This window comes from Panthera leo, chromosome A2 (assembly GCF_018350215.1).
Source record: "Panthera leo isolate Ple1 chromosome A2, P.leo_Ple1_pat1.1, whole genome shotgun sequence".
Classification (NCBI taxonomy): domain Eukaryota; kingdom Metazoa; phylum Chordata; class Mammalia; order Carnivora; family Felidae; genus Panthera; species Panthera leo.
Window position 1 is genome coordinate 108,158,466 of NC_056680.1, and position 24,451 is coordinate 108,182,916.

General features: G+C 38.4%; 1 protein-coding gene across 4 annotated transcripts in view; it reads right to left on the bottom strand.

Annotated features, from left to right (window-relative positions):
* Positions 1-2,110: 2,110 nt before the first annotated feature.
* Positions 2,111-24,451, bottom strand: part of SOSTDC1 (sclerostin domain containing 1) — a 65,920-nt gene continuing 43,579 nt past the window's right edge. For 2 of the 4 annotated variants that reach the window (XM_042919420.1, XM_042919433.1), the window contains exons 3-4: positions 5,498-5,891; positions 2,111-2,990 (exon numbers count right to left, since the gene is read on the bottom strand). In XM_042919420.1, the coding sequence (XP_042775354.1) occupies positions 2,575-2,990; positions 5,498-5,702 (621 nt within the window). In that variant the 5' untranslated portion in view covers positions 5,703-5,891 and the 3' untranslated portion in view covers positions 2,111-2,574. The remainder of the gene's footprint in view (positions 2,991-5,497; positions 5,892-24,451) is intronic. The other 2 variants (XM_042919443.1, XM_042919424.1) reach the window with 2 other exon arrangements.

Sequence of the window (24,451 nt, forward strand, 5' to 3'; positions counted from 1 at the left end):
TTAGCAGTCAAATCAGTGATGATTTTAGCATTTTATTATCACCCAAACTTATGTTTCAACATTTTCTTATTAAAAGGTAAACAACAAGGGCATCTGGGTGCCTCAGTGGGTAAAGCAGCCAACTCTTGATTTCAGCTCAGGTCATGACCTCACAGTTTGTGAGATCAAGCCCTGTGGCCCTGTGTCAGGCTCTGCGCTGACAGCTGGGAACCTGCTCCGGGCTCTCCTCTGTCTCTCTCTCTCTATCTCTCAAAAGTAAATAAACTTTTTTTTTTCAAGGCAACAGCAGAATCTTCTTGATTCTGAAAAGCCATTGTCAGGTCAAGTCCTTTTTATGCCTCAGATCTTGGAACACACTAATTTTTAAGATTAACTCTAAGGCTATTAAAAGTGCCTTCTTGTTGAGACAGAAGAAATGGCTACAGTGTCTTCAATGTCTGTTATATGAAATATCCCATATTGAGCAATGTTAAACCACTGAAATAGACATATGAAACAATACATTTTTGGTATATTCAACCTGTGATATAATTATTATAAGTGTCTCAAGTATTAATATGATATAATATGAGATAGTTTAATATCTAGTTAGTAAGACTGGAAGATAAATCAATAGTGGACTATGAATTGTTACATTATCTGATGGTATAATAGCATTATTATAAAATCTAGAGAGGTTTTCTGTCTTCATATAGGTTGAGACTCTCCTACCTCTCATAGGAAAGGGACAAAATGTCCTTATTTAATTTATAATGTCATGTGTGATACGCATGTGACGTTTAAATTTGCAATTACAAAAGCACAACCTGCTACAGAAGAGGAGCAAGGACCCCTTTGTGTTCAAAATCCAAAAGGGAAAACCCAGAAGATCTTATCAGCCCATAACCAAGCCCCTTTGGTTTTCATGCGGAGCGATGGGCTGAATCATTTGATTGAATTGGCACATGAGTTATATAACCGTACAATCTGGTTCAAGACTGGGGCTAGGTTGCTTAATGTTTCAACATGTCAGACTCGAAAATACTGAAAAATTAGTTTTTGTTTCCTTTGTTGTTTTTATTTGGTTTTATTTGTTGTTTGGGGGTGGGGGAGGGGCACGCAATAGTATTCAAAATTCCCCTAACAGATGATAGTAGTTTTTTCACAAGTCCTTTCTCAAATTTAGCTGTATGCTGGAATCACCTGGAAAACCTTAAAATCTGCTGATATCTGAGTTCTACCCCCAGAAAGTATGATGTAATTTGGATGCCAGCCTGGACATTGGGTCTTAAATTATCTCCTCCAGGTGATTATAATGGGCAGCAGACTTGGCATCCCAGGTGTATATACATATGATATTCTCATTACAACTCACTACAACTGGATTGTCACCCAACTTTTTAAATCATCCCTTTACTGAAAAGATTGTCTTTCTTTCTCTCCTCTGTTACTGAAGAACTTTTTTTTTCAAAACTTGAATGTGCCTTATCAAAGAAATCAATTATTCTGATACATAAATTCTAATTTTGGTACACGTGCACCTTTTTCATACATGTTAAAGGCAAGGACAACAACTTTTAGCAGTGTTTATTTTCGTTAAAAGAAACTGATGGAATTGAAGGTTAATTCACCTTCGGATTGCACAGATTAAACAAAAAGGTATTATATATTTCAGTTTTACAAAGCATCTTATTGATTTAAAAGGATCCATACTATTGATAAAGTTCATGATAAAACATATATGTAAAAAGGAGACTAAAATATTTATTTTACATATCTACACGTATTCTCATATTTCTAGATCAACCACAAATCATACAGGAAAATATTTAGGTACATGGAAAAGCTTCAAAACATAAAAAATTAACAGTTTGAAAAAAAATCACATGTGAAAGCTCATTAAATAATAACATTGACAAATAAATAGTTCATCAGTTTTACTTATTAGCTGCTGCCATGCATTTCTGGCATTCCATTGTAAGCAAGGGTCAGCATGCAGGGTATAATTTCATACTATGAGACTGTAAAAAGCTACAGGGCTTATTTTTGAAGTGAAATGTCACAATATCTTTCACTCTTTCAAAGGAGATCACTCATGGCTGCTAAACTTCCCATGAAAATTACCAAAAAAAAAAAAAAAAGCACCTTTCTGAAATGTTACTGTGAAGATTCATGGCAACAATTTTTTTTTAACTCTTTAATTATGAAAGGGTTTTGCTGGGGATGGTGTGGGGTGGGGGATGGGCTGGAGAGTGGAGGATAACCAAGAAGCCCTTTTCTGCTTTAAAAAGTAATGATTCAGTGATGTATATAGTATCACCAGTCTTTCGAGAACCATGGGGAATTAAAACTACAGGTTGAATGGAATTTAAATGCAAATTGCACTCAAGGATATGCATACATCTTGAAAAACTTGAAAAAGAAAATCTATTCCCAGAGAAGGTCCTGATACTTAGGACAGCTTGGTGGGTTTGATCAAAGCACAAAGCATCTATTTTCAAGTAAGAAAATAGCAATGGCAGGCTTGAGTCTTCCAAGCAATAAGATCTGTAAAGCAGATGGTTACTAGCCAGTCTGGTGTCGAGAGTCTGAGTTCTAACTCAGGCTGTGCTTGCTGGATTTGCTGGCTCTTTTCCGCTCTCTGTGATGCTGGGCTGGCTTGGCAGGCGACATGCTCTCAAAGTTATGACTGGACTCATTGTGCTGCCGAGTGTACCTCTTGCACTTGCAGGCGGTGACCACTGTGATTTTGTAGGTGCGCGTGCTGCCATCTTGGCACTGAAGCTGGATTCTCTGGGTGCGTGTTTTGTCATTGACACACCTCCATTCCTGGGAGCTCCTCCTGCTCCAGTACTTGGTTCCATAGCCTCCCCCTATCCAGTTGGGCAGCACCGGCAGGGGCAAGCACTCACCAGCACACACCAGCTCTTTCAGGGGGCTGATGCTGGTGCACTGGCCATCGGAGATGTATTTGGTGGAACGCAGCTCCCGGCAACCCACTTGAACTCTACCTACAGGAAACGGAAGAGCGTGCATGAAAGAGAAGAAGCAAATGAACGCTTCAAAAACAACAACAACAAAGGCATCTGCAATGGCAAAAACTGTATCCAAATGATAGCAAGTTGTTAAATAGAAAGGGAACATCTATTTCATTTTCACAATGCAAAAATCTGCCTGGATGGGTGTAGAGATAACTTCCGTGAAAATGATCAGTTCAAATGGCTGTACATTTTTGAAATAAAATGAACTCGGCCTGATTTTTGTTTTCATGGGTAACATTAACTAATTGCTTACTGAAGTGTTTGAAAATCCCATTGTTTTTTAGTCTTATTCCCCAGTAAGGGTTAAACAGTTCTTACACTTGTGTAAATATTCCTTCTTCAGTGAGCTAAGAGACTATAATGTTCTTTTTCTCACAGGTCATATCAGTTAATATCTGCAAGTGCTTTTAATTAGGTTTTTAAAAAAATCTCCTGGGAAAATGTGAAAAGTATTTAAATATTGTGTACAATGTGTATGCTCTCTCTCTATTTTGTTTCAATTATAAAATTCAGCTGCAGAGAATCATACATACATGTGTGTACAAAGTCTGACATTTTGCATATCAACCTTAATAACTACGTTTTAAACCTAAATTCCCAAGCTATCTTTTAAAAACAAATATTAAAATGTTTGAAAGGCAAAATGTCACTACAACTCAAAATTTGAAGAATATAAAAGCCCCTAAATCAGGAACGTATGGTTGCCATAACAACTTGGCTACATTTCCATGAATTTTATGGCAGAAAAATGCCTAACATGTCTGATTTACAACTGCAAAAGGAACCATGGTGTTCGTTTCCTGAAGGCTGGTCATGGCAAACTTTTTGTTTAGTTATTTGAATCTGTTAAGTATGTTCTCTAATCAGCTGTTTCTTGTTACATGCCTTATGCAATTAAAGCAAAAATTAATCTTGAAATGTTTGAGTGTTCCTTTCCATTGCTTTGTTACCCAAACTTGAGGAAAATTGCCTGTAACAATCTTGAAAAGAAATCAAAGTTTGTTAACCAGAAAAAAAAAAAAAATGTTTATAAGGATAGACTGCTGAAATTTAAAAGATAAAAATGCTAAGGACCGGTGAAGTAGTCTTGCCTTGAAGTGGAATCCTGAAGGCTAATTTGAAGTAGATCCTGAATGAGGAGTTGGACTTTGTCTCTCGGCCTCAGTAGCTCTGAGGTGGGAGACATAGCCTAAAGGGATGCAGTAGCTGTAAAACAATTTATGTAGACACACATACATCCGTATAGAGCATGGGATTAAAGTGAAAGGGTAAACTAGCTGACTGGTCAGTGTGCTCTGCCTGTCTCATTCTGATTCCAGCTTCCCTTCCTGCATCTGCCTTAGGAATGCACCTGGAAAGAGCCGGAGATGAATTTGACTTGCCTAGCTTTTTGTTCCCCAAGTATATACCGATTTGGCATTTTTGCAGTGACAGTTCATTGACCATGAATACCCACCACATTGCTCAGTAATCTAATAATAATCAGATACTGCCTTTGTACATAAGAGCAACTATCCTCAAGAAAGTGAAAACACCTTGGTTTTCTTAGAAAGACATTAATAGCCCTATTTGCTTGGACTTCTCAAAGGTCAAAATTACTTCTAGCAGTTGAATGGAATTGAGGTGGAGCAAAAGATTTGTGTAAGATTTCCTGTGCACTGTTTTTCTGTGTCTCTATGAAAACCTGTTTGCTAGCATGTGAACTTTTCCTGAAAGGAGTGAAGCAAAAGTTAGGAGAAGAAATTTGAATCCCTCTAAGTAATGTTTGATTAGTGTGTCAATTCAGCAAACAGAAAAGAAAACAAATACTCCCTGTACAAAATATTATTGTACTGCTATTATTTTAAATCTCTTAAGTTATAAAAGTTTCCCCACTCTTTCACAGAAGTATACAATTAGCCCAATTTGGATCTGGTTAATAAGTAATTATGTTGGAAAAATAGGATTCTCCAATATTTTTAGTTACATCTCTCTTTTACATTGGTCATCATCAAAACTTTCAACCATTTCACTAGACATATTTTAGAAATCCTTGTGAGCCATTTTTTTTTTCCCGGAAAGCTTATGATTTCCTATACATACTTTGGTTAGTCACGTTTATGCACTTTACCACAATTGTACATGTCCTGAAATACACAGAAAACAACCCGAATGTACACTACGTAGAAGAACACTTTTTTAAAAATTCTTGTTTTGCATGATTTTTAAAAAAGCAACAGTTTAATTCCTAGAAACATTTTCTTTTTTGGATGTTTGATAGAACTTAAGTCCTCGCCTGCATTATCAAATCACTGTTTTAGTTACATTAACTTTGTAGGGAAGAATGCCAATCTACACATGCAGTAGATTACTCCCAGATTGTTTAGCAAAATATACATGGTTCAGGTTAGTTAGCAATGAAACGATTCTATAGGAATGTGAGCTAATGCTACCAAAAGAGAAAAAAAACAAAATCCATGCAAGTAAAACACACTTACTGTTCCGATCCAGTCCAGTGTTACTGAAATGCCTGCCTCCATTTCTGGCTTGATTCATCGTGCTGTTGCTGCTGGGGTGTGCTGGAACAGGTTTAACCACATGTGAATAAAGGATTTCTGTGGCATCATTTTTAAAAGCCAAACAGCTTTTCATTAGGATGCATGCAAAGGGAATGAGATAGAAATGAATGGCAGGAGGAAGCATGGTGAGGAGAGGATTTGCTTGGCTGGAGAGCTGGTTAATTCCTTTCCCTCTGCTTCTGCACTGTAACTGTGAAATTCCTCTTCAAGATTCCCTTTATATATCCAGTGAGGTTTGGCGTTCATTCAGGTGTAAAGTTGTATAGAGCTTCAGAGTGAAAACACAGAGAAGGGGTGGGATCCCTACATGACCCTGCAAAAGAATTTTACCAATAGAAGAGAAGACTACAGAAAAGGAGGAGCTTGGTATACAAATGGCCTGAAATTTCAGAGTTGCGCTTCATCAGTTGTCTGGGAGCTAAAGCAGCCAGGCACATTCTATAGCAACTCCAGACTATCTCCCTCTCTGCCATTTCCTTTCCTGAATCTAGTTCACATTCGGGTTTAATTTAAATGAAAATACACTGCTGTTCATTTGAAGAGATTTACATTCCCACAATTGTTCCGCACTCCCCCCAGATTTTAGAGTATTTAGGGTAGGGAGCGGGTTCTTCCCAGATAATAGGAAGGAGTTCGGGTGAGTTTTGCTAGACTTGCAGTAAGCACCTATTAAACATATTTTGTTTCTCAAGAAGCAAACCGATATATTTTTTTTCCTTTAAAGTATAAGGCATATGGAGCTAAAATCTGCCCCCTGGACACACTTAAATAATGCAGCTTTGATCTGCATGAACTGCTGCTCCACTAGGTAAATTATTGCCAGGGGTTCTGTGTGGAGAATAATGAGCATAGCTCTTTCTGCAGTAAAGAAATACTATCAATTTTCATCTTAAAAATATGTCACAATTGTGAAAATTCATAGCATTTAGCATAAAAAAAGCCATTCCGGACAGATCATTGTTTAGCAAATTCAAAATAATTTTTTCTAGGTTTTTCATTAGCTGCCCAACACATGTTCTATCTGTATTTACTAAGCATTTTGTTCATTGCTGCCTTTGACTCTGCTGCACACATAAGAAACATACTTTCCTGACCTTCTTTATCCACACCTGCAACAGATGTTCCATTAATATTACTTACCATTCTCCATTCTTTTAAAAAAAGTCACGAAATTTCCTCTGGTTTATGGGATATTTTGATTGTAATAATTACACACTCTGAATCATCTTTTCAATTTTAGATCTATTTTTGCCTTCTGTGCAGTTACTGACATGACCTGATAGCATAGATATTTTGTATCTCTCCCCTTTATAAACTTGGGTCTGTTATAGCTGCTATTCCTATCTATCTACCTACCTACCTGCCCACCTACCTATGTATCTATTCAGCTATCTATCCATCTATCCATCTATGTTTCTCCAAATGGCACTATTGACACTTTGAAATAGATAATTCTTTATTATGGAGGGCTGTTCTGTGTATTTAAACTTTTTTTTTTTTTAATATTTATTTTTGAGACAGAGAGAGAGAGAGAGAGAGAGAGAGCATGAACAGGGGAGGGTCAGAGGAAGAGGGAGACATAGAATCTGAAACAGGCTCCAGGCTCTGAGCTGTCAGCACAGAGCCTGACGCGGGGCTCGAACCCACAGACCGCGAGATCATGACCTGAGCCGAAGCCGGACGCTTAACCGACTGAGCCACCCAGGCGCCCCTGTTCTGTGTATTTAGCAGCATACCTGGCTGGCTTCTACACACTAGATGCCAGTACTATATCCCCACCCCCTCCATTATAACCAAAAATGTCTCCAGACTTTTCCAAATATCTCCTGCAGGCCAAAATCATCTATCCATCTATCTCTCTCAATATAAAAAGAAAGTAAAATTAAGAATAAAGACTAATTATTTAATAATACTAAGAAATTACTGAGTTTTTCAAGAAGGAAAGTATTATTATGGTTTTGTTTAGAATCAGCATCTACTTCTCTGTTAGAGGTATATGCTGAAATATTCTTAGACAAAATGATAGGATGTCTGGAATAAACTTCAAAAATAATTTGGGAGGAGGTTATTAGAGGTGTAGGTGGGGCAAGACTGGTCATGGGTTAAGGGTTCAAATGTTCAAAATTCTACATAATCAAAATTATAAAAACTAAAGTAAAAAAAATTCAATTTAATGTGTATGTCTTCTTCATAACAATCAGATCCCTATCCTAAGGTTGTATGTAGTCATTTATTCTAACATCCTTCCTGAAAAACAATACATCAGTTTACTGTATGCACATGGAGATTATATACTAGGCATCCTCTTAAAATACTAACTGAAGAAGTTTTTATCCTGCTTATCAGAGTACTTGATATTAATTACATGAAGGATGTTACTATTAACCATTTACCAGTAGACCCAATGCCTAAATGAAGCAAGGGGGTCAAAAGAATCTAATCTCTTCACCATTACTCTGTTGTGTGTCTGTGTGTCACAGTAAAACAAGATATTTTAATTTGCAGTTTAATTCCTTTTTTCTGATTTTTTAAAGTTTATTTATTCATTTTGAGACAGAGAGAGAGAGAGAGAGAGAGACAGACAGAGCACTAGTGGGGGAGGGATACAGAGAGAGGGAGACACAGAATACAAAGTAGGCTCACACTGTCAGCACAGAGCCCGACGCGGGGCTCAAACTCACAAACCATGAGATCATGACCTGAGCCGAAGTCAGATGCTTAACCAACGGAGACACCCAGGCTCCCCTTGCAGTTTAATTATTATGGTGGATTAATCAGATTGATCAAATTTATTTATAATTGTTAACTCTGTTTTGCATCTGGTATTCTGCAGACTCAGCCTTAGGATATTACCTCAGGCAGAAGCAAAATTGCCAGGATGAGGGCAATATGGTTGGTGCATGTGGACAGGAAAAATTTAGAGTTCTTAGATCCAATACATCATACAGGATCAAATTAGAAAACTACTTTGATAAAATAGAAATAATCACAAATTTGCTATTTAACAGTTCTTCTGAGCAGTTTAACAGTACTTCATTAAGAACAACCACAAACTCTAAGATTATGGGTATAAATGTTTGACATAATTGATTAAGAAAGTATTGCCCTGAGCAAGCTATGTTCTTTCTCATCTCCAGAACTTCGTATGCGCATGGTTCTCCTTCTATTTGGAAAATCTCCCTCTATCACTTTCCTCATTCCCTTCCTCATTGGCTAATACATATCTTTCCTCCAAGACTCACTTTAGATAGAACTAGGAGTAAAGAAAGTCCCTTGCCCTCTACCTCCTCAAGTCTGGAGTCAGCACCCCATCCATTGTATCAGAGTGGCCAATTGTCTGATGGCTTTGAAAGCCTTGTGATACAAGAATGATTTTTATCTTACGAATAATGTTCAACAAGTGGATAAATTATTTAAGAAATATAGAAAAACTGTCCTTTCACATACTCAAAAATTGGTTAATACTTATGGTAGGCAATCAGAAAAATGGCCCCTAATAACCTTCAACTCATGATATTCACACCCCTGAGGCAATCTGCTTCTCTTCAGTGTACATTGGACCTAGTGACTAACTTCTAATGAATATAATATCGTGATAAGATGTGAATTTTATACTTAGGTTATACCAAAAGACTGTGACTTCTGTCTTCCTTACCTGCTGTAGGTCCCTCACTTGCTTTGCTAGAAACCAGCTGCCATGTTATAAGTTTTCCTATGGAGAGTTGGCCCAAGTGGCAAGGAATGGATGTCTCTTGCCAACAAGGAAGGGGAGCCTTCCACTAAACAAACCATGAGGATCTGAATTCTATCAACAACCACATGGATAAGTTTGAAAGCAAATCTCACAGCCCATCTTTCACGTGAGGCCTGCAGCCCCAGCTTATACCTTGTGACCTTATGAAAGACTTTAAGCCAGAGCCATCTCAGCAGCTATGAGATAGTAAACGTTGTTCTAACTAAGGTTTGATGTAATTTGTTACATATCCATAGATAATTAAGACAATATTATCTGTTTGAAAATGAAGATACAGTAATTAAGCTATTAATTTTGTGAATAATGCTAGGACCTTGAAAGCATTAGATGTGGCACCATTCAATATGGTGGTTGGGCAACTTCTGTTTTTAGGCTTTGAAATCTATTTTCTGGTCCTCCGTTGAGTCATCGATGTTGTTCTATTATTAATAATCAAATAATGGTATAGAATTACCGCTATTACTCTGATGTGCAAAAGCTGGAATTTAAATGCTCTAATAGTATTGTTGATCATGTGACTCCTAGCACTGGAATCAGAAAATCTGAATTTGAATCTTATTTCTGGCATTTGTAATCTGTATGAACTGGTTATATTTCCTGAAACTAAGTTAGTTGTTTCATGTGTAAAACATCACTAAACTTACCTATCTCAATAAGAAATAAAAAAAAAAAAAAAATGAAAGTGTCTGGCATAAAACCAGGCCCAGAAGAAATGGAAAAAATAGTCACTGAATATGAGTTTAAAAGTCCTGTTTCTCATTAGAGTCTTTGAATTTAAAAATGATTTTTCAAAGGTTAGAGAAGTCCCCAACAAACACAATTATTCAATTTAAGATGGAGAACAAAAGTTAAAAGGAAAGAGATTGTTTAGTTTGATTAAACACTAAAGAATGTGTAAATGTTCTTTGGTTAAAAATAATTAGACTGACCAATTGTTTTTTTATCTCTGACAGGGGAAGAACCAGAATAAATATAAACAAAATATGTTTACTGAATGCAATAATGAGCTATATCTCGTTCTCTATGGACTTAAACTATGTTCAGAGTGTTCCAATTAATAATAGAACTTATGGCATTGACCACCATTAGTCTAGAAGAGAAAGAAAACTACTATAGAATCTTCATGCATAAAAATCCTTAAAAGAGGATGGATTAACATCTTTCATTCATTTCATGTCAATATGTGTCGAGTCCAGTATTTGTCAAAGATGCTGCAGTTCAGGGTCTGCAAAGCTGAATGAGGCACAGCGCTTACCCTCTTGCCTTTTCCCTAAAGCTCCTGTTTAGAATTCCACTAAAGGAATTCCCCTTAACTTGATCCTTCTGTAGCATTTTCTTCCTCCCTCACCACCGTTATTAGTTGTCTCTTTTATTTTGTTTAAATGTTTTTTGGTTTTATTTGTAGAATAAATGTGTTTTTGTTGTTGTTATAAGCATCCCCAACACTGATAATATTAATTTACATAGTGCTGTTTATAAGGCGCTGTGTAGCCTGACACAAGACCCAAGTGGAAATTCAAAATCCAGTGGATACATCCCTAGATATAGTTCTCAATCTTGGCACTAGCGACATTCCGGGCCAGGTCATTGTTATGGGACCTGTCCTGTGTATTGTAGGGGGTTTAGCGGCAACCCTGGGCTTTCTCCGCTAGATGCCACTTGTACCTCTCTCACCCAGCTGTGAACAACAAAAATATCTTCTTCAGACATTGCCAAATGTCCCCGATGTGCAAAACGGTCCTGGGTTATAAACCACCAGCCTAGGCAAATTCTCCAGGAAACTTCCTAAAAATGCCAGCAAGCTGCTATTAAGGAAAACCTTATATGCAAGCTCTAGGGAACATGTCAAGACAGTAAGAAGAGGGCTTCCATATGGTTGTAAAAATTAGGGAAACTAGTAAGTTGTCCTTTTCACTGGCGTTTGCTACCTTGCACAGTAAGAACTGATCTCTTCACCGTACATTCAGCTCACACAAGTCCCTGAACTCAGTGTGAGCATGGTTGGTAGCATATTAAATATCCTGTCCCCAATAATGGGAGCTAGAATTCGTTTTGTTCCACACAACCCTGATAGTTCTTCTAAAACCGTATTTTAGGGGCACCTGGTAGCTCAGTTGGTTAAGTGGCCGACTTCGGTTCAGGTCGTGATCTCGCAGTCCATGGATTTGAGCCCCACATCTGGCTCTGTGCTGACAGCTCAGCCTGGAGCCTGCTTCAGATTCTGTGTCTCCATCTCTCTCTGCCCCTCCAACCCCCCTCTCTCTCAAAAATAATTAAGCTTTAAAAAAGGTCCTGAGACCTTGAATCAGAACCCCCTGGGGTAGAATCCAGGAACCTGTGTTCTAACAACTCTCCCAGTCCTTGTTCTGCGTGCTAAGGTGTGAGATGCACGACAGTAGACTGCACACATGCCCTGTCCCCATAGTCTCCATCACAGTTACCTCATCTGTTTAACTAGGACTCTGCTCCAGACTCTTCCAGTTTGTACAGTCAGATGGAAGCCCTGCCCTGAAGCTCAGCTCAGTTGGCCAAAACCTGAACCCATTTCTTTTTCCTGTATTTATTTCTCCCTAGGGCCTGGATATTCTTGGTGTCTTCCAGTGACTGATTAATGCTTTGTTCCACAGAGATGGACACAAAAATTACCACCTACGGTGATACCATTGCTCACTAGAAATTTTGGCAGCCATATCTGATTCTCACAGCTATCAATGTTGACCCAGATTTTGGCAAAATACTTTGATCATTGTGGTTTTGATTGTTGTCCACCAACCTCAGGAGCATTCCACAGCCAAGTCAGGCTCCTAGCCCTGGCAGCATGCAGTCTCGTTTCACTCTTTCCTGAGGAATCTCTTATTCAAGTACCAATGGGTTTCCTGGCCAAGCCCAAACCTATTAGGACCTTACCTCACCAGTAGTAGAGGCCTAACAATCTGTAGTTCCCTGGTATGTCAGAAAACTGGAGGACAAAAAGAACGTAGCAGAGAATCTGGCCCAATACCACTACAGCTTTTCTGGGAAATAAAGTTGCTGCAGAAACTTCCTAATTTCAATTCTGGTATGTTTTAATGAAGTAATTTGCTTCCAAGTTCTGTGTAGATGGGAGGTGTGGTGTAGGGGTCCCACAGCTACTATATAGCTGGAATGAAGGATAGGTGCTAGGGAACATGGAAAACAATTGTGTCTACATTGATTGGAAAGGCAGATTGGAGCACATCATTAACTACAGTCCTGCTTTGCAGGTTTAAATGTTTGGAGATAATTTGGTAAACAGTGAAGAGTCACTGAAGGATGTGAATGTGAATATATGTGTTTTGTTTTTTATTTTCACAAAGTGAAAACACCATGTAACTTACATACAGGTAAAGTGATAGAAAATTTCCAGTACCCCAAAGTTTCTCTCCTGTCCCCTTTCCTAGTAACCACTTTCTTCCTCCTCCCTAAAATAAAATTACTATTCTGATTTCTGACGCCAGTTATTAATTTTGCCTGTTTTAGAATTTGATATAAGAATGACTTTTTTCATTGTTGTATACTATTGAATTGCATTGACATCCACAATTCATTTATCTAGTCTAGACTGGATTGGTTCTAGCTTGTGGCTATTATGAATAAAGTTGTTATAAACATTCTAGTGCCTGTCTTTTGATGCATCTATAGATATATATTTTTGTTAAATATAAATCTAGTTGTGAAGTGGATGAAATAGAGAATTTGTATATTCAACTTTAGTAGATAATAACAAAGTTTTCCAAAGCAATCTCATTAAATGAAATATTCACTCGCCCCGACAGATTATAAGCAGGGGAAGGTCAAGAGCACACACATGGTTTCAGAACACTGATTCTAGATGCAATGCGTGATATGGGTTAGGCAGAGTTACACTGCAACATAGGAAGGAGGCACATTATTTCGAGAACTCAGGTGAAAAAAAAAAAAAATCCTGAACTTGAAAGAGAGAGGGAAGGCTAGGACAAAGATCAGAGACACTGAGAATAGGTTGGCAGTTGATTGGAAATGAAGGCAAAGGTGAAAATAAAGTTGTAAAGCTGGGTGACTAGGGAAATGGTGGGGTCAGGGGAACCAGGCTGGAAGAGTTTAAAGTTTAATAATGAGTTTAGACTGCATTAGGATGTGGTTACGGTGCTGGTGGAAAACCAAGAGAAATTGTCTAAGAGACAGCTAGAATCAAAGCTCAAGAAATCTATCCAGCGACAGGCAGCAAATTTAGTCGGATGCTTTCTTAGAGTAGAACGCTAGAACTTGGTTTAGAAACCTTTTGTCAAGTAACACAAACACTTTCATTTACATACCTACTGTCATGTAATCCTGCCCCTAGATTTTTTAAACCTAATTCCCTACTTTCAGGAATTCTCAAGTAGTATAAACTACTGTGTAGACATATTTGTATAAGCTTATAAAACTTATGCCCTGTGTTTTTTGCAAAACCATAAATAACAAACATCTCTCAACATCCCTTCTTTTTTTATCACCCAGATAGCAACTGGCTTAGTTCAAGTTTTCGTCATTATTTGCCTGAGGATTACTTAACTGATCTCTCATCTTACAGGCTCATCACCTTAAAATGCACTCTCCAGAATAAGATACAGCAGGATCTTTTATTTATTAAATTTTTTTTAATGTTTATTTATTATTGAGAGACAGAGAGACACAGAGTGTGAGCATGGGAGGGGTAGAGAGAGGGGAGACACAGAATCTGAAGTAGGCTCCAGGCTCTGAGCTGTCAGCACAGAGTCTGACCTGGGGCTTGAACTCATGAACTGTGAGACCATGACCTGAGCCAAAGTTGGTCGCCTAACCAACTAAGCCACCCAGGTGCTCAACAGCAGGATCTTTTAAAAATGGATATCAGAGCATCTCATTTAAAAATGTTAGTCGAGGCGCTCCTGGGTGGCTCAATGGGTTAAGCGTCTGATTCTTGATGTGAGCTCAGGTCATCATCTCCATGCTCACAGCACACAGCACAGAGCCTGCCTGGGATTCTCTCTCTCCCTCTCTCTGGGCCCCTCCCCTGCTTGCGTGCGCTCTCTCTCTCTCTCTCTCTCTCTTTCTCTCTAGAAAAAAAAGTCAGTTAGATCCTTTTACTTGCAGAACAAACATCTTCATGAGCCAGCTATCCTCCTTTCTTTCTATTCCTTAGATTTATGTTTCTATAGTAGTTTTTCATGCTCACCATTCAATTTAATGCCTTTATGCCTTTCATTCCTGCAAATGCTCTTTTCATTATTCAAAATTCTGTTCTTGGAAGGCTTTATTGAAAATATAGACTAAATTAACAAATGGTGAAATACAAAGGAAAGGACAATTGGGGGAAAAGGAAGAATATTTGGGAGATGGGTCTCTGAGGATTAGGTATTACAATTTAGAATAATATAAAGACATTTAGTTTTTATTTTTTTATATTTATTTAATTTATTTTTTTAAAGTTAGCATATAGCGCAACAATGATATCAGGAGTAGATTCCTCAGTTCCCCTTACCCATTTAGCCCATCCCCCTCCCACAACCCCTCCAGTAACCCTCTGTTTCTTCTCCATATTTAAGAGTCTCTTATGTTTTTGTCCCCCTCCCTGTCTTTATATTATTTTTGCTTCCTTTCCCTTATGTTCATCTGTTTTGTATCTTAAAGTCCTCATATGACAAAGACATTTATTTTAATCTCAGTAAAATCAGGTGCTTTACATTTCCAATCCTAATACACAGCACAATGTATTTAAGATCAGTAAAATTATTTAAAATATAATTATTAAAATAGAGAAAAGGATATATGCAGATTTTCAGCACAGAATATTTTATTTATGAACCTTGAAAGAGAATACTGCTTTATATTTTTAAATTTTCTAAACAAGTGTCCTTCTTAATGCTCTCATACGATTAACAAGAAAATTAAGCTGATTACTTCATAATATTTAAGCTTATTGTATTATGGAAAAGAGTTGCATCATCAGATTTCTACCTTTTTAAGAAATAGGATTATATAATTATGAAAAGGATACATGCATGTTATAAACTGTGTCAATAGTTCATTAAGTAGGATAAAGTCACCTCTTCCCATTTCTCCTCCAACCCCACTACCCAGGAATAATCAGTTAGGAGTGTCTTGTGATGTTTTCCAACATTTTGTGCATTTATAAGCTAATTTAAATATGATATGCATATACATACACATATATATTTTTAACTTTTGTCATAAAGACAGGAACATGCTATACATAGGATTTCTCAAATTACACTGAGTATTTAATGACCTATCTTGGACATTTTCCTGTATCAGAACATACAGGTTTGCCTCATTCTTTTCAACCTTAGCATTGGATGGGCTACATGGATCTTATATAAACTATCCATTAATTCTCTTCTGATAAAATATTTAGATTGTTTTTAGATGATCTCCTTTATATATGTGGCAGGATATTTGTTCTAGACAATCACTTAGCGTCCATTTTTTTCCTTTGCCTTCATCCAGGAAGTTGAGGAGGAGGTAGAATTGGGAGCGAAGGACTGGGGTTGGGTATATGTGCTTCATGAAAGACCAGAGGCCAAGCCCTACTCCCTGACAGTGTCCCAGAAAGGTGGCTAATATTCAGAAAGGCACAATAACCACCTTCATTAAAGTTCCAGTAGGATATGTATTCCAGAGCCTCTGTGGTAGAGGCTAAAGTCTGGGATTGTGATGCCTCCTGCTTTGGTCTTCTTCTTCAAAATTACTTTGGCTATTCGGGGCCTTTTGTGGTTCCATACAAATTTTAGGATTGTTTGTTCTAGCTTCAAGAAGAATGCTGGTGCAATTTTGACTGGGATTGCATTGAATGTGTAGATAGCTTTGGGTAGTATTGACATTTTAACAATATTTATTCTTCCAATCCATGAGCACGTAATGTTTTTCCATTTCTTTATAACTTCTTCAATTTCCTTCATAAGCTTTCTATAGTTTTCAGCATACAGATCTTTTACATCTTTGGTTAGGTTTAATCCTAGGTATTTTATGCTTCTTGGTGCAATTGTGAATAAGATCAGTTTCTTTATTTGTCTTTCTGTTGCTTCATTATTAGTGTATAAGAATGCAACTGATTTCTGTACATTGATTTTGTATCCTGTGACTCTGCTGGATTCATGTATCAGTTCTAGCAGACTTTTGGTGGAGTCTATCGGGTTTTCCATGTATAATATCATGTCTTCTGCAAAAAGTGATAGCTTGACTTCATCTTTGCCAATTTTGATGCCTTTGATTTCCTTTTGTTGTCTGATTACTGATGCTAGAACTTCCAACACTATGTTAAACAACAGCGGTGAGAGTGGACATCCCTGTCGTGTTCCTGATCTCAGGGAAAAAGCTCTCAGTTTTTCCCCATTGAGGATGATGTTAGCTGTGGGCTTTTCATAAATGGCTTTTATGATGTTTAAGTATGTTCCTTCTATCTTGACTTTCTCGAGGGTTTTTATTAAGAAAGGATGCTGAATTTTGTCAAATGCTTTTTCTGCATCGATTGACAGGATCATATGGTTCTGTTCTTTTCTTTTATTAACGTCATGTATCACATTGATTGATTTGCAAATGTTGAACCAACCCTGCAGCCCAGGAATGAATCCCACTTGATCATAGTGAATAATTCTTTTTATATGCTGTTGAATTCAATTTGCTAGTATCTTAGTGAGAATTTTTGCATCCATATTCATCAGGGATATAGCCTGTAGTTCTCTTTTTTTGCTGGGTCTCTGTCTGGTTTAGGAATCAAAGTAATGCTGGCTTCATAGAATGAGTCTGGAAGTTTTCCTTCCCTTTCTATTTTTTGGAACAGCTTGAGAAGGATAGGTATTATCTCTGCTTTAAATGCCTGGTAGAATTCCCCTGGGGAGCCATCTGGTCCTGGACTCTTATTTGTTGGGAGATTTTTGATAACTGATTCAATTTCTTTGCTGGTTATGGGTCTGTTCAAGTTTTTTATTTCCTCCTGTTTCAGTTTTGGAAGTGTGTGGGTGCTTAGGAGTTTGTCCATTTCTTCCAGGTTGTCCAGTTTGTTGGCATATAATTTTTCATAGTACTCCCTGATAATTGCTTGTATTTCTGAGGGATTGGTTGTAATAATTCCATTTTCATTCATGATTTTATCTATTTGGGTCATCTCCCTTTTCTTTTTGAGAAAGCCTGGCTAGAGGTTTACCAATTTTGTTTATTTTTTCAAAAAACCAACTCTTGGTTTCATTGATCTGCTCTACAGTTTTTTTAGATTCTATATTGTTTATTTCTGCTCTGATCTTTATTATTTCTCTTCTTCTGCTGGGTTTAGGCTGCCTTTGCTGTTCTGCTTCTATTTCCTTTAGGTGTGCTGTTAGATTTTGTATTTGGGATTTTTCTTGTTTCTTGAGATAGGCCTGGATTGCAATGTATTTTCCTCTTAGGACTGCCTTCGCTGCATCCTAAAGAGTTTGGATTGTTGTATTTTCATTTTCATCTGTTTCCATATATTTCTTAATTTCTTCTCTAATTGCCTGGTTGACCCATTCATTCTTTAGTAGGGTGTTCTTTAACCTCCATGCTTTTGGAGGTTTTCCAGACTTTTTCCTGTGGTTGATTTCAAGCTTCATAGCATTGTGGTCTGAAAGTATGCATAGTATGATCTCAATTCTTTTATACTTATATAAAGGGCTGCTTTGTGACCCAGTATGTGATCTATCTTGGAGAAAGTTCCATGTGCACTCGAGAAGAAAGTATATTCTGTTGCTTTGGGATGCAGAGTTCTAAATATATCTGTCAAGTCCATCTGATCCAATGTATCATTCAGGCCCCTGTTTCTTTATTGGCCGTGTGTCTAGATGATCTATCCATTTCTGTAAGTGGGGTGTTAAAGTCCCCTGCAATTACCACATTCTTATCAATAATGTTGCTTATGTTTGTGATTAATTGTTTTATATATTTGGGGGCTCCAGTATTTCGTGCATAGACATTTATAATTGTTAGCTCTTCCTGATGGATAGACCCTGTAATTATTATATAATGCCCTTCTTCATCTCTTGTTACAACCTTTTATTAATTAATTAATTTATTTATTTATTTAAAAAATTTTTTTAATGTCTATTTATTTTTGAAACAGAGAGAGACAGAACATGAACAGGGGAGGGTCAGAGAGAGAGGGAGACACAGAATCCGAAGCAGGCTCCAGGCTCTGAGCTGTCAGCACAGGGCCCGACATGGGGCTCAAACTCACGGAGTGTGAGATCATGCCCTGAGCTGCAGTCGGACACTCAACTGAATGAGCCATCCAGGCGCCCCTACAACCTTTAATTTAAATTCTAGTTTGTCTGATATGAGTAGGGCTACTCCAGCTTTCCTGTGAGTTCCAGTAGCATGATAGATAGTTCTCCATCCCCTCACTTTCAATCTGAAGGTGTTCTCAGGTCTAAAATGAGTCTCTTGTAGACAGTGAATGTATGGGTCTTGTTTTTTATCCATTTTGATACCGTATGCCTTTTGGTTGGAGCATTTAGTCCATTTGCGTTCAGTGTTATTATAGAAAGATATGGGTTTAGAGTCATTGTGATGTCTGTAGGTTTCATGCTTGTAGTGATGTCTCTGGTACTTTGTGGTCCTTGCAACATTTCACTCTCAGAATCCCCCTTAGGATCTCTTGTGGGGCTGATTTAGTGGTGATGAATTCCTTCAATTTCTGTTTGTTTGGGAAGACCTTTATCTCTTCTTCTATTCTGAATGACAGACTTGCTGGATAAAGGATTCTCAGCTGCATATTTTTTCTGTTCATCACATTGAAGATTTCCTGCCATTCCTTTCTGGCCTGCCAAGTTTCAGTAGATAGGTCTGCCACTAGTCTTATTGGTCTCCCTTTATATGTTAGAGCATGTTTTTCCCTAGCTGCTCTCAGAATTTTCTCTTTATCCTTGTATTTTGCCAGTTTCACTATGATATATCATGCATAAGATCAATTCAAGTTATGTCTGAAGGGAGTTCTCTGTGCCTCTTGGATTTTAATGCCTTTTTCCTTCCCCAGATCAGGGAAGTTCTCAGCTATGATTTGTTCAAGTACACCTTCAGCCCCTTTCTCTCTCTCTTCCTCTTCTGGAATTCCTATTATACAGATATTGTTCCATTTCATTGCATCACCTAGTTCTCTAATTCTCCCCTCAAACTCCTGGATTTTTTTATCTCTCTTTTTCTCAGCTTCCACTTTTTCCATAATTTTATCTTCTAATTCACCTATTCTCTCCTCTGCCTCTTCAATCCAAGCTGTGGTTGCCTCCATTTTATTTTGTACCTCATTTATAGCATTTTTTAGCTCCTCCTGACTATTTCTTAGTCCCTTGATCTCTGTAGCAATAGATTCTCAGCTGTCCTCTATACTTTTTTCAAGTCCAGCGATTCGTTTTATGACTATTATTCTAAATTCATGTTCCGTTATATTGCTTAAAACGTTTTTGATCAATTTGTTAGCTGTCTCTACTTCCTGGAGTTTCTTTTGAGGAGAATTCTTCCGTTTTGTCATTTTGGGTAGTCCCTGTGGTGGCTCCAAACTGCAGGGCACTCCCCTGTGCTGTCTGGAGTAACTTGTGTTGATGGGCGGGGCCGCAGTCAGATCTGATGTCTGCCCTCAGCCCACCGCTGGGGCCACAGTCAGACTGGTGTGTACCTTATCTTCCCCTCTCCCAGGGGCAGGACTCACTGCGGAGTGGTGTGGCCTCTGTCTGGGCTACTTGCACACATCCAGGCTTGTGGTGCTGCTTTGATGGGATCTGGGATATTAGCCGGGGTGGATCCGCAAGGTGCACAGGGGCGGGAGGGGCAGGCTTAGCTCCCTTTGCCATCGGTGGTTCCCTGTGGGAGGGGTCCTGCAGCACCAGGAGGGAGACAGGCAGACCCGTCGGAGGGATGGATCCACAGAAGCACAGCGTTGGGTGTTTGAGTGGTGCAAGCAAGTTCCGTGTGGGGAACTGGTTCCCTTTGGGATTTCAGCTGGGGGATGGGAGAGGGAGATGGCACTGCCCAGAGCCTTTGTTCCCCACCGAGCTGAGCTCTGTCTTCCAGGGCTCAACACCTCTCCTCCCCATTGTCCTCTCGCCCTCCCGCTCTCTGAGCAGAGCTGTTGGCTTATAACATTCCAGATGTTAAGTCCCACTGGCTGTCAGAACTCATGCAGTCCAGCCTCTCCACTTTTGCAAGTCAGACTCGGGGGCTCTGCCTTGCTGGGCGGGCTGCCCCTCCACCACCCTGGCTCCCTCCCACCAGTCCCTGTAGCGCCCACCGCCTCTCCGCCCTTCCTACCCTCTTCCGTGGGCCTCTCGTCTACGCTTGGCTCCAGAGAGTCTGTTTGGCTAGTCTTCTGGCAGTTTTCTGGGTTATTTAGGCAGATGTGGGTGGAATCTAAGTGATCAGCAGGACGCAGTGAGCCCAGCATCCTCCTATGCTGCCATCTTCCCCCCCAAAAAATGTAATTCCATAGCCTCTGAACCTGAAGGGAACATGTAGCCTAGAAATGGGTATCCAGTAGGGAATGACTGCTGATGACCACCAGTACCTAGAGGAACCTCCCCAGTGCCTTAGCCTTATGGAGAAAACTCTGCAAAGCCCTTGATGAGGGGCAAGGGAAGGAGTGAAAGGAAAATGAGGGCCAGGTTTTTAAATTAAATTGATTTAAAAATATAAAGAAATGCATACATGTATATATGCATTATATACATATGCATATGTATATAATACATATATATCTCAATATATATATTTTCATATCTAAGCTTCTACACCAGAATTCATACCATCTTCATAAACATTTGCAATTTCCAAAATACCAAGTTATTTTATCTATCTTGATATTTTATAGTTGCATGTCAATTTTCAAGACTTTTTATCCATAAGAAGATAGTTCTTTTACATTGATTAACAAAACAATCCCCACTTAAAATAGTGTTCCTTTATCTCGACATAGTTACATGTGGAATTTTCTGACATCCATTTGCTCTCTTAAAATATAATTCCAACAAAAATAAACCATGCCTTTGCTACTTTAAGGATTTATTATATCACTTTGATTTCATACTGACATCAAGCATGGCTTGGAACACATAATATGAAGAGAAAAGATTTAATAGTTTATTTTGAAGAGAAAAAAATAATTTATGGAAAATCCATGTCTGCATTATGATCATTAATTTTTTTTTTGTTTGCCATTGCTTTTACCTTTAATTGGTACTTTTGCAATCTTTATTGAAGGCTTTAGCTTCGTTTAAGGTTGGCAAAAGATTAAGTCAATTAAAAATCTCATGGAAACAATTTAACCATTATTCTCTGATTAAGAAGCATTGATTAAAATTGCTTTCAACAAGGAAAGACAGAGAGGATCCTTAAAACGTCTTATGGCTTAGAATTTTATTATGTCAACTAACAGTTTAGATTGCCTTCGGGCCTAACTCTCCAGCCTGTTTATACAGCAGTTGGGGCTGTTGGCCTGACGGTGGTCGGGGAGACAAGTCTCTTCTGACAAACAGCCAAAGAAGAAGTTAAAACAGACTGGGGAAAGTCCGCTCCTGCCAGGACATTGCAAGCTGTTTAGTGACCATCGAAATGTTCTGCTGGTTTTGTTGCCATACTTGGTAGTCCTGGGAATCTTGCTAGTCTCAGAAGTTGAGCAAAACAAAATACAACTGTGCACAGCCACGCCCTAGGGTGACTGTCTCCAAATACCATACAAGTCCGAGGCTGAAGCACTTGAAAGGCTTGCGTCCCTCCAGATGAAATCTTCATAAGATTGAGCCTTTAAAGACAACCCTTAAGCACATAAATGTTGTCATTTACGGCACGATCTCAACGCTATTTTCCCTTTCCAATTATAAAGGTGGCTAATGCACATGATAATTACAGTTCCTTAAAATTTATTCACTCTGGAGTAGATCAGCTCAGAAATGTTGGCACTGTTTCAGTGTTCCTTAACAACTGCTTGCCAAACCACTCTTTGATCCAGTGAAATCATCATATGATTCAAAACAAGGCCTACAGCCTTTCAAGAATTCACATCTTAAATCCTCATCTTCATTGCTCAACCTCTCCACGTTGGACCTAAAAATTGATTTTTCCTTATCAATGCCAAAGGGATACATTTTTTGCACTGTGGGATTTATAATATGCTTTCTTTGTTGCCCTTCATTTATTTACCACTACAGCTAACACATACTGAGTACTCAGTATGTACGAGAGATTGTGGCTTGCCCTGCAGTGATAGAATAAACTGCCTCCCCTAAATTCACTGCACAAGATTAAGACAGTCAGTTAAACAGATAATTACAGTATAGGGCTAGAAGTCAGGGCAGGAGAGAATCAAAGAATTGATCTAGAGCTCAAAGTCACTGGTGAGGACCAGAAAGATTTCCACGGGGTGTGAATTCCGAGCACAGTATTAAGGATAAACAGAAGGAGGCAGATTAAAAAGCAAGTAAGTTGCAGTATTCTAGACAGAAGAAATAGTATGTGCTCAAAGATCTGGCAGTGACAGAAAGCACAGCAAATTTTAGAAACTAAACCCGTCTTGCTTGCCTTGAAATGCCTCCCATGGAGTAGTTAGAAGAGGCCAGAGAAATAAGCACTGGAAGAATTTGAACAACATTTTCTCAGCCTAAGGAGTTTTAATTTGATTCTTTATTTTGTTTATTTTTTGTTTGAGAGACAGAGAGACAGGGCACAAGGGAGTGAGGGGCAAACAGATAGTGGGAGAGAAAGAGAGAATCCCACAAGGGGCAGAGGAAGAGAGAGAGAGAGAGAGAGAGAGAGAGAGAGAAGCAGGGCTCACCTGAAGCAGGGCTCCGAATCACGAACTGTGAGATCATGACCTGAGCCAAAGTCAGATGCTTAACTGACTGAGCCACCCAGCCGCCCTTTGAATTTTACTCTAAAATCAACGTGAACTCCTAGAATTTTGAGCAAAGAAGTGACATGAGTAGTTTGGGGTTTTGGACAGATAACTCTGAGGGGTTGTAGAAGAAATTTAAATTTCAGAAATATTTAGCATAGGGTGAGCATAACCCTAATCAAATGGAGGACTGAGGAGAGAATCCAGGCCTGAAAACAGGGCTGGGCTAAAAGCTGAGGGTTGAACCATCACCTCTGTAGGTCAGGAGTATCATTAAGAAAGAAAAACTAAAGAGGGAAAACTGAAAAGGACAGGGGGGGAAGGGAAAACGAGGGGACTGAAGAACTGGAGAGAGGAGAAAAGAAAAAGAGGGAGGGAAAGTGGAGGTGATTTGGGACAAACTCTGGCTGCATAAATCATAGCTCTCCTACTGGCGACAGACAAGGGGCTGGGAGGGCAGAGTCAGGATATTCCAACGGTGTTCTAGGTCTTCAAAAAGACACAAATTATTTTCTTTTAGAAAAAACACTTTATTGAGGTACGATTGACATATAAAAAGCTGTACATACAGAATGTACACAACTTGGTGATTTGAAGATAGATGCACACTGTGAAACTATCACCCCAATCAAGGCCATAAACTTATCTAATCACCTCCAAAGGTTTCCTCCCACTTCCTTTATTTTTTCTTAAGTTTTTGTCCATGTGTTCTGTTTATTTCTGTCCTTTATTCAGGTTTTGTAGTTTTATTTGTATCTGTCTATACATTTTTTAAGTTTAATCAGAAGCATATTTTATGTTTTAGGCTGCTGTTGAAATGAGAGTCTCTGACATCATATTTTCTAAATGTTCATTGAAAAGCTACAGAATTGGATAATTGATCTTGTAACTGACCACAGTACTGATGCTGTTTAATACATTTTTAGTTAACTATCTCAGTATTTCCTGATAATCACATCATCTGGCAATAATGATAACTTTGTTCCTGTCTTTTCACTATTTTGTGCTTTTTTTCTCATCCTATGTTGTTATTTATGCCTCTGGTTAAAACTTTCCACCGATGTTAATTTAAAGCAGCGATGATGGGTAGGCAATCTTAGATTTTTCCTGACTTAACATGGAAAGATTCTAATATTTCATCCTTAGGTTTCATGTGGATAGATATTTCAAAGTGTCTGTATTTCAAACAGACACTTTTTAGTTGTCTCTAATTCTTTGACAATTCAAATATACTGAAGAAAACATCTTTGTG